General features: G+C 48.1%; 1 protein-coding gene across 9 annotated transcripts in view; it reads left to right on the top strand.

Moving 5' to 3' along the window:
• SCAI (suppressor of cancer cell invasion) overlaps nt 1-17,301 on the top strand; it is a 52,718-nt gene that overhangs the window by 14,548 nt on the left and 20,869 nt on the right. For 8 of the 9 annotated variants that reach the window (XR_013639473.1, XR_013639474.1, XR_013639475.1 and 5 more), the window contains 4 exons: nt 4,843-4,939; nt 5,637-5,732; nt 15,080-15,235; nt 15,683-15,793. Coding sequence is in view for 6 of the 9 variants with exons in the window: in XM_078870650.1 (XP_078726776.1) it covers nt 4,843-4,939; nt 5,637-5,732; nt 15,080-15,235; nt 15,683-15,793 (460 nt within the window). In the remaining 3 variants the exon portion in view is untranslated. The remainder of the gene's footprint in view (nt 1-4,842; nt 4,940-5,636; nt 5,733-15,079; nt 15,236-15,682; nt 15,794-17,301) is intronic. The other variant, XM_078870652.1, reaches the window with a different exon arrangement.

Genomic DNA, 17,301 nt, shown 5'->3' with positions numbered 1-17,301 from the left:
TTGGCCATGAGCTGACGCAATGCGTCTTAGCAGGGTCCGTCGAGATTCCTGAACGACTCACGATATGGCCCAAATACCTGACCGATTCCCGAAGCAGAAAACATTTAGCCGGTTTAAATTTTAGCTTAGCGGAACGCATCCTGAGGAACACCGCTCTCAGTCGCTTCGAGGTGCTCCTCGAAAGTCCGACTAAAGACGATAATATCGTCAAGATAAATCAAACAGGTATCCCATTGGAGGCCCGACAAAACCAATTCCATGAGTCTCTGGAACGTGGCGGGAGCGGAATGTAAGCCCATGGGCAAACGGTTGAATTCAAAAAGGCCCCCAGGTGTCCGGAAAGCAGTTTTAGGTTTAGACTCGTTATCGAGTGGCAATTGCCAAAATCCAGAAAGCAGATCGAGTGTGGAAAAAAACTGCGCTCCCGCCAAGGCATCCAGCGACTCATCCATCCTGGGGAGCGGATACGCATCCGCCATCGAGATTTTGTTTAAGCGGCGGAAATCGACACAAAACCGCAAGGACCCGTCCTGTTTCTTTACTAGGACAATAGGAGCACCCCACGGACTAGAAGAGGGCGAAATGATATCGGCCGCCAACATATCATTAACCGCCGATTGCACATGTTCCTTCTCGGCCGGGCTGAGCCGGAAGGGATTCTGACGAATAGGGGCCGCGTCCCCTGTAGCTATGTGGTGGCGCAACAGGTCAGTGCAGCCGATATCGTACTTATGTTTGCTGAACACGTCAGCAAACTCGATGAGCAAACCCCTCAATGCTCCCAATTGCACCCCGGACAAGTTAGCAGAACCCGCACACAGCGAGTCCAACCACTCAGTCCCCTCATCACTTTGAGGATGCGACTCGACAGTAAAATCTGCTTGAGCCACGAGCCGTTCCTCAACGGGCAGCGGCGCGGCGTGAGCCAGCACCGTTCCCTGCGCAATTACGGCCGGCCGCGACCCCGTATTCAGGACCATTACGAACGGCTCACTGTCCCCTCTCACCACGGTTTGAGCAACCGCTAAGTCGAGGCCCTTACTGGCCCTGTTTGACGGCCCCAACAGCACCCCCTGTGCCTCCGCACCCACCTCGAGTGGCTTCCTGAACCGAAGGGGTACTAACATTTGCGATCCCGGGGGTACCCGTACAGTGTGAGTCGCCAGCGCCTGCACCGTCGCACAAACCGTGCGCACTTTGATAGGGCTCGACAAGAAGGCAACCCGCCGACCTGACGGAAGCTCTATGCAGGCCTGATCAATAAGAATTTTGATGGGCATTTTTGACAAAAAGTCCGTACCTAGCAAACAGGGAACGGCCAGCGATGATGATACAAAAATAGGGCCCGCTAATTTAATGTCCCCAATGCAAATAGTCGCCCGAATCTGGCCGATGATCCCCAGGGATCCCCCATTCGCCGCATAAAATGGCACGTCTACTGGCAGAAGGGGTCTACTTTGGACGGGAAGAATGTTATAAATAAGGTCCGAGATGATGGTGGCCGACGCACCCGTGTCAACAAGCACCCGGACCTCAACCCCGTCAATGAACCCCGTTACCACGGACGACCCGGCTGACGCAGCCACGATCCTGTGGGCCAATTCGGACCACTCGACTGCTTGCGGGCCGCGTACGGACCCCCCTCGCCGAATTGAACCCCCGGCACCCAGCCGCGAACCCCCCACCGCGAAGCGGCGACCCGAATGTGCCGTGTTTGTGGACCGAACGTGTGAGGTGCCGCGACTTGCCGGGTTTTGTTGGGATGACTTGTGGCCCTGGTCGTCGTCCCGACGTGGTCCTGCGGCGCGCGGACGCGGGGCCCGGCACCCGGCTGCGACGTGACCCCGAAGGCCGCAGTTGTAGCAGACGACGGACGTCGTAGGTTTCGGTTGCTCCAGCTTGCGGGGCGAACGTGTGGGCGAACGACCTCCCGTTCTCCATTCCCCCGGACACGATGCAGCGAAGCCCCGCTCCTGCACCGCAGCTGGCTGAGGTTCGGCGATCGTGGCGGCCAGTGCCGCATTCCCCGGCCATTTGCAGACGACCCCCGGCTTGCGTTTGAGGACCTCGTACGCGTGAATGCTCGTGGCGATCGCCAGGGAGCAGATCTCCATCTCGTCTGCCACGTTGATGGGGACCCCCAACTCGTGGGCCAACACCAGCAGCTGCTCCGTCGCCATGGCGTCCTTCCCCTCCTTATCCATGCGGGGAAAAGCCGCGTCCGCCAAGGCGAGCAGTGCCGTGCGGTAGGCTAGCGTCGTTTCCCCAGCCACCTTCCGCCGATCGTAGAACTGGTGGCGGCACGTGGAGGGCGGCCCGAACACCTTCGCCATCAGGTGTAGTGCGGCCTGGAGCGTAGAGCGGGACGACCTTGCAGCAGATGTGAAGGCTGCAAGCGCGTCGTCGTCAAGCATCGCTGGCAACGCACGCAGGGCAGTGGTGTCGGACCACCCCGACATCTCCTGATGAGCGAGGAACCTTCGTTGGAAGGCTCCCCAGTCGCCCCCATCCGCCTTGAACGCCGACAGCGCGGGCAATCTTTGTTGGAGGACCCGATCGTCGTCGACGTCGGAGAGATTTTCCCGCGCTCCGCTGGAGTTGTGTAAAATGTCGGCTCGGTTGTCAGGCGCAAAATGGAGGGCTCCGGCGCGCGCCGATGACGTGGGCTGCGCTGCGCGGAGGTGTCCGGCCACATGGCGTCCGTCTTTCCCGCCAATCGGTGGCGGCCCCCCAAAAACGGCGGCAACTTCCAGGCTTTTGGCGCGAAGCGCCCTTTGGCGGGAATCCTCCACCGTCGCTTCCTCCACGACCCCCGCAGCCGTTTTTCCGCTCGCCGGAACGGAGATGTCGGCCAAGACAGCGGCGGCGGCGAGTAGCAACTCCGCCAAGCGGGCGTGCGCGTCCTGGAGGCCGGTGTCGGAGGCAAGCGGAGCGTCGGCCATCACCGCGAAGTGCTGCATCGGCGGCAACTCCTCGTCCTCTACTCCCGAGGTCGGTGTCCCCGGTACGCCGTCGTCATCCCGACCTCGCTCGTGGGTACGGGTAGTCTTCCTTGTGTCCATACTTCTTGAAGACAGGTTTACTTCTGACGCCAGTTGTAATGTAGTAACTCCACGGGAGACGACTTCACGGGTAACACACTCTTTATTTTATCAAACTTGGTTACAGGTGACTAACACCTACTTTGTATCTCGGGTGACAAACACCCACTTAGCTACTTGGCGACTAACGCCCACTGAGCTACTCGGATGACCAACATCCACTTAGTACTCGGGTGACAAACACCCACTTAGCTACTTGGCGACTAACGCCCACTGAGTTACTCGGATGACCAACATCCACTTAGTACTCGGGTGACAAACACCCACTTAGCTACTTGGCGACTAACGCCCACTGAGCTACTCGGATGACCAACATCCTCTTAGCTACTTGGCGACTAACGCCACTGAGCTACTCGGATGACCAACATCCACTTAGTACTCGGGTGACAAACACCCACTTAGCTACTTGGCGACTAACGCCCACTGAGCTACTCGGATGACCAACATCCACTTAGCTACTCGGCGACTAACGCCACTGAGCTACTCGGATGACCAACATCCACTTAGCTACTCGGCGACTAACGCCACTGAGCTACTCGGCTTCACTAGGTCTTCAGCTCCGTCTTCGGGTCTTCAACTGGGTAACTCTCCCCGAGTGCTCTCGCGCGTCCCCCTTTATACCCCACCTGCGGACGTCGCTGCGAGCACCCACTTATTCGACCAATCGCCGGGCGCTGGCTACGATCCTCTTTTCCCACATCTCATCGTGCCTCACCACTCACTCCGCGCCGCCTCGTCATCTGTCACTCCCGGCGCGCGCGTCCACACCACGCCCACAACGCGTGCCCAACCCCGCACCCCGCGCCGCCCCGTGATCCATCACTGTCACAGTCGGCGCACGTCAATACCACCACTACACAGACAATAACTGGTACTGCTATTTTATTGCACCAAACGACAGGAGGTACAAGAACAATGTGCATGCACAATGTACGTTGATTACCCTATGAAAAACCCAACCGGCAATGGATACCCATTGTAATTTGTATGCATTCATTAATCCCTTCCCCTTTTTACAAGAAGGGCTCAAAATTGACGTCATCACATCTATCCATCTATTTAAGGAATGAAACAGGAAGATTTCTCCACAAATCTGGCTGTCGCCTGATGAAGCTAGTTGTAAATACTGGGAAAACGTCGTACTCAGATTGTAAATGTTGTGGATTTGCTCTCCAACACACTGGTGTGCTGTATGTGTAACGAATTGGAATGTTCTATTTACGTAACAAACCTTACTAATTGGCTGTATCGGGTGGTGCCGGGTTTAACAACACATTTATATTTACGCGATCGAACCCAAAATAAATGTTATGGACCTCATCTAATGTGGTGCAACAGCCATTGCCAAGATTTAACTTTAGACTTTATTCTAATTCACGATATGCGTGACCACCATGACTTCGGTGACAAAATCTTAGCCTTATTTGTCACCTTCCGAGGTGCTCTTATAACATAGGGTGAAGTACTGTTTTCTGAGAGATATTAATGGAAATGTCTTCATCTTCCATCACGTGAGTCACAATATATTTAGGTAAAAAAACTGGCACAAATATAAAACATTATTGAGTAGGGTTTGATGAACTGATGATGACTGAACCTTTGAACTCATTTTCTTCTGCACTGAAATGAGACTGTGATGTGTTGGAACCTGTATGAGGAGGCCCTTTACGGACACAGTGGATGACGTTCCGTGTGTGCGTGCTGTGTTGTGTCGGTGGCTGCGCTGATGTGTGGAACGCAGTCCGGACCTGTGCGTGAAGAAGCTGCGCTACGTCGCGCGCTTCGTGGTCGTGTCGCTGCTGCTTCACAAGTACCATGTGGTGCGCGACCTGGTCACGGTGAGAGAGCTACCGGCATCTTCGATCAGCGGTGACAGGTGGATTCAACCCACTTATGTGCTGATCGACTTGGACCTAGGACCGACTGGCCTGACTGGACCGACTTCGAACAGAGAGGGTCCTTGCTTCTGAATATCTAGCAGTTCACCAGCATTGGTTCAAATGGGCTTGACTGGCCATGTTGGCTAATGTGATGTCTAAAAATGCTCATACAGTAGTCCCTCGATTGACGTTTTTAATCCGTTCCACGAATTACTGCTGTTAATCGAATATAGGATTGCATGAGTTTGCAAGATAGCTGTTTCTGCTGCCAAAACAGAAAATATAATGTAAACAAAGCCAGTCTAGGTCTATGCACTCATAAATGGACGTCACTGATTGGCTGAGGGCATGGCGCAACCCACTTACGTACTGGTCGAAATTGGCACCCGCGTGCATAACGTTTATGTACCGAATCTCACTTTTAACATTAGTCAAAACTATGCACTATGAGAGGTGAAACGTTAACCAAAAAACTTTCACTGATGTCACTGTTAACCGAGGGACGACTGTATTTTGTATGCGGCGAGATATAAATTTGAAGGAGGCGTACTATCCGCACGTTTATTTTGTTACTTATGTTCCCCTCAAAGACGCAAATGGATATGTTGTATATACACTGCTCTTCTGCATTTAATGAAGCGTTGTGTGTTCGCAGGAGTTGACCAATGAGGTGGGAGCGTACAGCAGACAGCACGGTGGCGATGAGCAGGAGTGGAGGATGGTTCTGCAGGAGATACAGGCGTTCGTAGACGTACGTACTGGCGCTGTGTGCAGTCGGCGTATAAGCTGCTTACAGTTAAATTTCGATTTAAAGCTTTCGTGACTCTAGGGATTTATCTTCTTGGTTCTTTCGGTAAAGTCACGTAGAAGGGAAGTAATAAAATAATAAAAATAAAACATAATAAAATAATTCTCACGACGTTTCGGCCACAACACAAGCAGCCGTCCTCAGGTGAAGACCAGGTCTGTCGAGGCGACAGCGTCTAAATGAAACACCACCACGCTTGGAGCGTCTATTTAAGCTGGGTTGGGAGGGGGGGAAAATGCGCCTTGACAAAAGAATCTGCATATCAAGAGGAATTTAGCATATTTATGGGAAATGCAGGAATGCGACTAGTGCTACTTGTGAAATGCATAGGAGGTGGGCGGGGGGTTTTCAAAGTCATATTATGCCCATGCATTATGCAGGATTTTCAGCATCAAAGGGAGGGGGCAGGGGTAGCATTAATAAAGGGAAGGAATGTTAATAGTATGTAGCTGCAGTAACTAAACAACCATGTAAAAAGCTAAAGTATAAACTACATAGTATCATCAGCATACTAAATATACTCTCAATAAGCTGAGCTACTAACCGTAAGTAATACATTACAATTCTAGGTCGCAAAAAATATAATAGGCTTCCAGCTAAACTTTTTAAACTTTTTCCTTACATCACACGGGTCTATCCCGTACTATATGCTGCCATAGACAAACCCAACATTAAATTGTATACTGTATTACTATACACTACCCTATGTCTTAGAATAATACATAGTGTAATATTACACTATGTATTATTCTACCCACCCAACTGTATACCACACTGCTGTATATTCACTATACAATTACGATACTATATATTACCTTATATATTGTATTAAACATTACACTTTAATACTATTTATTATTATAAAATATGCTATACACTATACCCTTGACCGTCGCGTGAAAGGTACTAAGAGGAAGCAATGAAATATGTCAATGGGAGAGTGGTGATAGGAAGCTTGCAGCGGAGCAAAGAATCTATTCCCTGCGAAGAATACAAGATATATAGTCCATGTCAGTGAGCGGAACGCGGTCTGAAAGTCACCGTAAACGTGGACACAATCAGTTAAGATCCGAAATGGTTTATTACGTCCTTCCAATGATTGCTAAGCCGGAATCCATCTTCTCGGTTGAAATTGTCTCTGTGTTTGTATATGTGGATTGCCTCATGAACGAATCTCTCATGGTAGCCAGATGGCTTGCAGAGAACCTCTGTCTTGGAGAAGTCAATATCATGTGAACCCACTGAATTGTAACAGTGATCTGCCACGGCTGAGGTGTTTGTCCTACCGTGTTTCAAGTCTGCTTTATGTTCACGGATGCGGTCCGAGACATGTCGTTTGGTTTCTCCAATGTAACTGCTACCACAGAGGCAACTTAGTTTGTAGACGCCAGGGTACTGTATGTCTGGAACCACATCTTTTACAGACGGGACCAGATCACGGATTTTATGTACTGTGTTGAATCGGACCTGGATCTTGTGTTTAATCAGGATTTTGGAGATCTTTTTTGTGACCCCAGCAATGTAGGGTAAGGTGATGGTCTTGAGAGGCTCCTCAACAGGATCCTTCTTGATGGTTGGAGCGATGGCTTTGCGGATTGTGTAGTCGGAGTAACCATTAGCCTTAAGAGCTTGGCGTACGTGTTTGAGTTCACTGGCAATGTGTTCCTGGTCGGAAATGCATTGGGTTCTATGGTATAGAGTCTTGATGAGGGAATTCTTCTGGGATGGATGGTGGTGGGAAGAAGAATTCGTGCATGAGGTGATCCACATATACAAACACAGAGACAATTTCAACCGAGAAGATGGATTCCGGCTTAGCAATCATTGGAAGGACGTAATAAACCATTTCGGATCTTAACTGATTGTGTCCACGTTTACGGTGACTTTCAGACCGCGTTCCACTCACTGACATGGACTATATATCTTGTATTCTTCGCAGGGAATGGATTCTTTGCTCCGCTGCTTCCTCTTAGTACCTTTCACGCGACGGTCAATGGTATAGTGTATAGCATATTGTATAATAATAAATAGTATTAAAGTGTAATGTTTAATACAATGTATAAGGTAATATATAGTATCGTAATTGTATAGTGAATATACAGCAGTGTGGTATACAGTTGGGTGGGTAGAATAATACATAATGTAATATTACACTATGTATTATTCTAAGACAGGGGTCCTCAAACTACGGCCCGCGGGCCACATGCGGCCCGCCGAGGGCATTTATCCGGCCCATGGTCACTAATTGGGCTGCGCTTGTGAGCACTAATTGGGCTGCGCTGGTGAGCACTAATTGGGCTGCGCTGGTGAGCACTCATTGGGCTGCGGTGATGGGCACTGATTGGGCTGCGGTGGCGAGCACTGATTTGGCAGCGCTGGTGAGCACTGATTGAGCTGCGGCGGTGGGCACTGATTGAGCTGCGGCGGTGGGCACTCATTGGGCTGCGCTGGTGAATGGTTCAATGGGCCAATTGACTGGACTTGCCCCCCAGGCCTAAGGCTGCCAGCCCTCCCCTGGCTGCGCTTGACTGGCTCTCCCTCCCTCAGCTCCCTCACTTGCCCCTCGGCTCCACTCCCAGTTATATTCCTGTGTCCTGGGGATGTAGATGTAGATCCCCAGCACACGCACCACTGAGTAAATGATAGAGGGGTAATAACAGAGTGATATCTGATCTCTGGAGGGGATGCCTGCTGTTTTCCCGTGCTGGTCAGTGACAGACAGCCAAGGAGTAGGAAACCCAATTTAAATGACAGTAAGTGCATTTATATTCTGATTGCTATTCCGTTGTATGAGGTTATATGTTGTATGTTGTGTAAGCCCCGGTTCATACTGTTACGATCTCTGAGCAGTGCGAGTTCAGCCATATGCTTGTATGGCTGAACTTGCATTAGATTCGGAAGAAAAAAGGCACATGTGCCTTCTTTTTTCCTGCAGTGGAACCGGATCGCATGGGTCTTCTCCCCCATGCGATCAGATTCCTATGCGAGTTCGCAGATCGCACTGCGATCTGTGAACAAAACTGCAGGTGTAATTAACTTTTTAATGGCACCCGCACCAGTGTGAGCCTGGGGTAAAAGCGGAGTTCCCCCAATCAGACTGCATTGATGGGCAGTGCAGTCTGTATGTCTCTGTGTGGGCAAAGTTATTTCTGGTATATTGTTTTTGTAGCGCTGTATATATATTGGTATTTTACTAATAGCAATTTTGACTCCCTAGGAAACAATGATGTCAAGAAAGAGAAACATTTACTCGGAGTGTAGGATATTCAAAGAACAGTGGACTTATGATTACTTTTTCATGCAGTACAAGGAAAGAGCTGTGTGTCTGATATGCCAGAATATAGTGTCTGTGTTCAAAGAATACAATTTACGTCGACACTATGAAACTCAACATAAAGAAAAATATGATTGTTTGGTCGGAGAAGTGAGAAAAGATAAAATATTAAAACTGAAAAATACATTAACAACTCAGCAAAATACTTTTGTGAAGCAGAAGCAGCTAAATATTTCATCACTGCGAGCAAGTTTTCAAGTTGCCAAGCTAATAGCGTGCACTGGCAGACCATTCGTGGAGGGAGAATTTGTTAAAGAATGCCTTCTTTCTGTTGCCAAAGAGATGTGTCCAGAGAAGGCCGATTTATACTGGTAGGAACGAAGTGGACCAGACCACCAATAGATTAATGTGTCCGTCCGTCCGTCTGTCCGACAAGATGGCCGCCCGCTCCCCCTGCGATCTGTGAACTAAACAAGATGGCCGTCGCTTCCGGCGCCTCACGGCGAAACTTTAAACTTCGCTTCAAATTTACTTTACTGAAACACAGCACGTTTTTTTAACACAGAGACAAGATACATTTATTAACACAGAGACGAGATACATTTAATCGCCTTATTTGTGCACGAAAAGCACGGCGCGAGGCCTAGTGTGGCAGGCTTCGCGAGGCCTAGTGCGGCAGGCTTTGCGAGGCCTACTGCAGAAAAGGCATCGCGAGGCCTACTGCAGAGAAGGCTTCGCGAGGCCTACTGCAGGGAAGGCTTCGCGAGGCCTACTGCAGAGGCTTCGCGAGGCCTAGTGCAGAAGGCTTCGCTAAGTCTACTGCAGAGAAGGCTTCGTGAGGCCTAGTGCGGCAGGCTTCGCGAGGCCTAGAGCGGGAGGCTTCGCGAGGCCTAGTGCAGAAGGTGGTGGTCAATTAATCTCAGATGTGATCGTTTGGAAATGAAAGACTACGAGTCTTTAAATCTCACAGCGTTTCTTGTCAAAACAAAGACTTTTAATTAACGTTACACTAGAATACAGTAATTTTTTCTTTAACTCCTCTATACCCGGTCGATATCCCTGTACCGGTACTAAGTATTATTCCTACCAGCCCACCCCGCAGGGTCCTGTTTTAGTACAGTGAGTCTTTCAGGACCTACAATTACACGGAGGATTGAAGAAATGGGAGACAATTTGCATCAGCATTTGCAAAACTCCACAAAAAAACTTTCCTATTTTTTCTTGGCACTCGACGAAAGCAATGATGTTCGTGATTCTGCACAACTTCTAATTTTTATTCGTGGGACGAATGACTATTTCGAAGTCACAGAAGAGCTTGCTGCACTGCAAAGCATCAAAGGAACAACTACAGGAGAGGATATCTATGAAAAGGTTTGCCAAACTGAATGGTTTGGAGCTGAACTGGGCTAAACTAGTCAGTGTGACAACTGATGGTGCTCCTAGCATGGTGGGGTCTAAGAAAGGAGTAATTGCTCGCATTAACCAAGAGATGGACAAACATAACCATTCTCATCCAATAGCCATACACTGCCTCATCCACCAACAAACGCTGTGTAGTAAATCACTGAAGTGGGACTCTGTTATGAAAATTGTGGTATCTTGTGTTAACTTCATTAGAGCTCATGCACTAAACCACAGACAATTTCAGGAATTTCTGTCTGAGCTAAATGTTGACTATGAAGATGTTCTGTACCACACATAAGTCCGTTGGCTGAGTCGAGGGAGAGTTTTGAAACGTTTCTATGACTTACTTCCACAAATTACAGCTTTTCTGCTTTCAAAAAACAAAGAAGTACCAGAGCTCAATGATGCAGAATGGAAATAGCACCTTGCCTTTCTGACAGATGTAACAGAGCTACTCAACAGTTTCAATGTGCAGCTTCAAGGAAAGGGGAAGCTCATCTGTGATATGCAATCACATGTCAAAGCATTTGAAGTAAAATTAGGCCTCCTCATCAAACAAGTGAAGGAGGAAAACTTCTGCCATCTCCCCACAACTCAAAATCTGTTAGCGGAAAAAACATTGGTTGCATTCCCAAACAAAACATGTGTGGATTCACTGGAAAAATTGCAAAAGGAGTTCCAATTTAGATTTAAAGAGCTTCATCTCCATGAACAGGACATACAGCTTTTCCGTAACCCATTTTCTATTGACATTGAAAATGTGGATACAATTTACCAAATGGAACTGGCTGAACTGCAGAATTGTGACTCTCTGAAAGACGCATTCAAGTCAAGCAGCCTTCATAATTTCTATGCATCTCTCCCCTCTGAGACATATCCTCAAGATTATACGGCTTGCCAAAGATACATAAAGAAGATACACCTCTTCGTCCCATTGTTTCTACTATCAACTCCCCCACCTATAAATTGGCTCGTTTTTTGTCTGAAATTCTACGGCCTTTCACTGGAAAAACCACCTCTGCAGTACTAAACTCTACTGACCTGGTATCGACAATCAAGGGGATTGCCCTGTCCCCAGACGACCTGCTTGTCAGTTTTGATGTGGTTTCCTTATTCACCAAGGTTCCTGTACCTGACACCATCGCAATCATTGAAGACTTGGTTCATCAAGGACTGAATGCTGGGGTACCCCCCCTGGTGAGACACTGCTTAACCAATACATACTTCACTTGGAATGAAACTTTCTACAAGCAAATTGAGGGCACCCCAATGGGCTCCCCCCTATCTCCGGTTGTAGCCAACATCTTCATGGAGAAATTTGAGACGGACGCCATCCAGACTGCCACTCTACGTCCGACCTTATGGAAGAGGTACGTAGACGACACTTTTGTCATCTGGCCACATGGCCGGCCTGCTCTAGACCAATTTCTCGACCACATCAATTCCATACACCCAGCCATCAGATTCACCATGGAAGTCGAAAATGATGGCAAGCTACCCTTTTTGGATGTCCTAATCAAAAGGAGACCTGATGGTTCAATGAGCCACTCTGTCTACAGGAAAACCACCCATACGGATGCTTATCTAAAACCGGATTCCCACCACCATCCATCCCAGAAGAATTCTCTCATCAAGACTCTATATCATAGAGCCCAATGCGTCTCCGACCATGAACACATTTCCAGTGAACTCAAACACGTACGCCAAGCTCTTAAGGCTAATGGTTACTCCGACTACACAATCCGCAAAGCCATCACTCCAACCATCAAGAAGGATCCTGTTGAGCCTTTCAAGACCATCACCTTACCCTACATTGCTGGGGTCACAAAAAAGATCTCCAAAATCCTGATTAAACACAAGATCCAGGTCCGATTCAATACAGTACATAAAATCCGTGATCTGGTACCGTCTGTAAAAGATGTGGTTCCAGACATACAGTACCCTGGTGTCTACAAACTAAGTTGCCTCTGTGGTAGCAGTTACATTGGGGAAACCAAACGACATGTCTCGGACCGCATCCGTGAACATAAAGCTGACCTGAAACACGGTAGGACAAACACCTCAGCCGTGGCAGATCACTGTTACAACTCAGTGGGCTCACATGACATTGACTTCTCCAAGACAGAAGTTCTCTGCAAGCCATCTGGCTATCATGAGAGATTTGTTCATGAGGCGATCCACATATACAAACACAGAGACAATTTTAACCGAGAAGATGGATTCTGGCTTAGCAATCATTGGAAGGACGTAATAAACCATTTCGATACACATTAGGGTGGGTAGAATAATACATAGTGTTATGTTGAAATGTATAAGGTATAGGGTGGTTTATAGTAATACAGTATATAATTTAATGTTGGGTTTATCTATGGCAGTATATAGTACGGTATATGCTCGTGTGATGTAAGAGAATAAAGTTTAGATGGAAGCATATTATATAATTTTTACGACGTAGAATTGTAATGTTTTACTTGCTGTTAGTAACTCAGCTTATTGTAGAGTATAGTAAGTATACTGATGGTGCTATGCAGTTTATACTTTAGTTTTTTATGTAGTTTATACTTTAGTTTTCTACGTGGTTGTTTAGTAACTGCAGCTACATATCAATAACATTCCTTTCCTTTGTTAATGCTACTCCCTGCACCCCCCCCTTGGTGCTGTTGATCCTGCATAATGCATGGGCATAATATGCCTTTGAAACCCCCCCCCCGCCCACCTCCTACGCATTTTCCATGAATATGCTAAATTCCTCTTCATATGCACATTCTTTTTTGTTAAGGCGCTCTTCCACCTCCAACCCAGTTTATATATAAGCTCCTAGCTTGGTAGTGTCTCATTCTTCACCTGAAGACGGCTGCTTGCGTTGTAGCCGAAACGTCGTGAGAATTATTTCATTTTATTTTGTTTTATTTTTATTATTTTATTACTTCCCTTCTACGTGACTTTACCGAAAGAACCAAGAAGACATATCCTCATCTCAGGAACCATGCACTCAAAATGGCAACCATCTTTGGCAGCACTTATGTCTGTGAACAGACTTTTTCCAGAATGAAACATTTGAAATCTCAAACCAGATCTAGACTAACGGATGCACACTTGCATCACTTCTTACGACTAGCAGTGACAAATATGGAACCGGACATTGACCATCTCATTAGCCAAAAGCAGGCCTATAGTTCCCATTGAAATACCGCCCCCTCTCTATATTTAAGGCCTCGTCACAGAAACGACCTCTCTCTTTCTGCCGATACGTGTTCTCTCTCTGTGTGTCTTTGTGATGTCTGTCTGCTTGTGTGTCTGTCTATAGTTTTCTGGTTAGATATTTGTTTGCTATTTCTTTTATACCTGATGATGATTGCTTGTGTTGCAATCGAAACGTCGTAGTATGCTATTATTTAATTTATTATTTTATCTTTATACGTGACTTAACCGAAAGAACCAAAGAATAATTAACTTTACTTGTTCTTCATTTTAAATATTGTATTTGTTCCCGTTTTGTTTCTTCACTTCAAAATAAGATATATGCAGTGTGCATAGGAATTTGTTCATAGTTTTTTTAAACTATAGTCCGGCCCTCCAACGGTCTGAGGGACAGTGAACTGGCCCCCTGTTTAAAAAGTTTGAGGACCCCTGTTCTAAGACATAGGGTAGTGTATAGTAATACAGTATACAATTTAATGTTGGGTTTGTCTATGGCAGCATATAGTACGGGATAGACCCGTGTGATGTAAGGAAAAAGTTTAAAAAGTTTAGCTGGAAGCATATTATATTTTTTGCGACCTAGAATTGTAATGTATTACTTACGGTTAGTAGCTCAGCTTATTGAGAGTATATTTAGCATGCTGATGATACTATGTAGTTTATACTTTAGCTTTTTACGTGGTTGTTTAGTTACTGCAGCTACATACTATTAACATTCCTTCCCTTTATTAATGCTACCCCTACCCCCTCCCTTTGATGCTGCTAATCCTGCATAATGCATGGGCATAATATGACTTTGAAAACCCCCCGCCCACCTCCTACGCATTTCACAAGTAGCACTAGTCGCATTCCTGCAGATTCTTTTGTCAAGGCGTATTTTCCCCCCTCCCAGCTTAAATAGACGCTCCAAGCGTGGTGGTGTTTCATTTAGACGCTGTCGCCTCGACAGACCTGGTCTTCACCTGAGGACGGCTGCTTGTGTTGTGGCCGAAACATCGTGAGAATTATTTTATTATGTTTTATTTTTATTATTTTATTACTTCCCTTCTACGTGACTTTACCGAAAGAACCAAGAAGATGCTTACAGTTAATGGAGTGGATTTGTTGACTATACTTCGCCACCCATAAAACTCATCTATGATGAATAATGGAGTAAGGACATAATCAGCATTGTATTTAATTGATCCATGAACTTACAGATAAGTTATTGATGAAAATGAATCTCCGTTTTTATTCCCGGTGTGTTTTATGGTCGTACCACATGTTGCTCGATACGATGTCTGATGTTTCACTCCACGTGACTGGACCTTCTTGAGCAGCTTACTTTCTCCCTCGATGCAACACGACCATGAAAGCCGACACAGTGGAAATCTCTGTCCCATTAACTGCACTTTCCCCAACGCCACTCTAGGCCGATCCATGGCAGTTTTTGGGTGAGGGAGGCCCTATAGCCGTGGCGACGTGCCGGCTGGCGCCCAGTGAGGCGCTTGCCCTGCCGCACGGCCTCCTGGTGCCCACCCCTCTCGCCCTCGCCGACGCCATCCTGGTCGGCAACTGCGCTGAGCAGGTTAGAGGTTGGATGTCTGACGGGGTCGACTTTTTCCATCGCTCCCCGATCCGGTTTGGTATTTAATACTCACCTGAGCAATGGGGAGGTGTTCATCATTATTATTTATTATTATTCGTACCCTTGTTCACCCAGGAAATCCTCACTGAGTTTCAAGATTCTTTTTTCTTTCGGGATGGCCCTGCCGGCTTTTCGCTGAAATTAGTGACGATTGCGATTTGTTTCCCAATTAAGTAACATGCGGTGTAATCTTTCAAATCTGGCAAATTTGAACCATGAAATTGGCATGCACCGGTTCACTCTTATTCGAATGACGTCTCGGGATCTTTAACATCCACGCAACAAGCGGTGAACGTGCTACCGCTCGGCCATGTCACCGTAGTTTATCAGATTTGCACTGCTTGTCAGGACTGAAGGGCTTGCGTGCCGTGTGTCGTGTGGCTGCAGGTGAAGTTTAGCGAACTGACGCTGGACATGTTCCGCATGCTGCAGGCCCTGGAGCGAACACCCCGAGGCCACGTAGCCCCGGCAGATAGGACCCCTCCAGCCAGGCCCCAGGTGCGACACCCCTTCTTCCTCTCCAGACTAATTTGGTACTTGTGTAGTGGGTTCCATGGAGACACACACTTGAGGCAACATGTTTAATCTAACACCCCAACAGGGTAACTGCATAAACGTACGGGATAACGACGTAGGTGGTGACCACCACAAGTAACTTAGACCACAACGGCGTAACTAGATAACCGGGTCAGTCAGTGACGCACTGTCTGACCCACAAACCCGAGCGTAATGACCGAAGAGTGACGACCGAAGAGACATAGCACGGCGGGTTGATTCCAAAAGACAGCCCGGATCGGCGCTCGGGACTTTCTTTTTATGCCCCTGAGCGTGGCCTGGCTCCGCCCTAGGCCACGCCCCCTTCTAGATCCTACTAGAAGGTTCTGGGCCTTATGTCATGTGTCCCTCTCGCCACCCCTTGGCCCCCCTCGCTACCCTCTCCTGGTCACTTGGCCTCTCGGGTTCACCCAGACTGTGATGTCCTGAAGTGCCCTCTTTCTGGCAGTCACCAGAAGCATGCCCGCTTAGGGCCGCTTCTATGCCATACACACTCTGGTGCTAGATAGAGACGCTAACATGCACAGTACCACTCTTCTTCCAGTAGCGAGTCATTCAGAGACACTATTTAGGAGGCAACAACGTTTATTCTACACTTTACGCAACACTGTTACACACGGGACTAAATACACCTTTTCTCACTCTTGTTACGCATAGGACCCCAATACACCTATTTCTCTTGCATATGGGATAACTATAATCGGATCAGAGCAGCCAACGTGCTGCCTGACCCACGATGTCGAAGACGGGGATGAAGACGTAGACGTAGCACTTGGTTTCCACTTCACCTGCAGACAGCCCGGATCTGTGATCAGGGCTTCCCTTTTATCTCTCGGCACAGCCTGGCTCCACCCTCGGCCGCGCCCTACGTCCAGAATATTCCCGACGGTTCCAGGCTACACCGCACCTGTTCCCTCTCTGGCTCCGCCCTTAACCACGCCTCTTTCGGGAACTCTCTCGACGTTCTCAGCCACTCCCCCCGTGCCCCCTCGTTCACCTTTGGCCCACATTACTCACCCCGGCCCATCACGTGCTTAACCCAGTGCCGGGGTGACTCATCTTCACATGGCCCCTACCACCAGCCGCCCCCCACCACACTCTTCCAGTGATCCACTCTGTGGTAATTCCCTGTGGCGCTGGTGGATGCTGCAATCCCCTACTCTGTCGGTAGGACTCATCAGGCTTCCTTCTGCGAGCACCCAGTACCATGCCCCTAGTGGCCCACTGAGTGGTTCTGCATGGTGTGTTTGCCTCTGCGCCTGTTTCAACAGCACTTGGCACTACACACCGTAGTGATCCATTTAACATCACTACATTTGTTCCAATTAGTTTGATGAAAACGTGGGCTCTTATCACAGAGTGTGAACAGTTTATGTGTGGAAAGTAACGCGACGACTTCAACGTGGCTGGGACGCACCGTGACGCGGCCTCGTGTCCACCACCGCGGGTGG

This window comes from Lampetra fluviatilis, chromosome 30 (assembly GCF_964198595.1).
Source record: "Lampetra fluviatilis chromosome 30, kcLamFluv1.1, whole genome shotgun sequence".
Lineage (NCBI taxonomy): Eukaryota > Metazoa > Chordata > Hyperoartia > Petromyzontiformes > Petromyzontidae > Lampetra > Lampetra fluviatilis.
The sequence above is the reverse complement of the archived record's forward strand: the minus strand, read 5'-3'. Positions and strand labels throughout refer to the sequence as shown.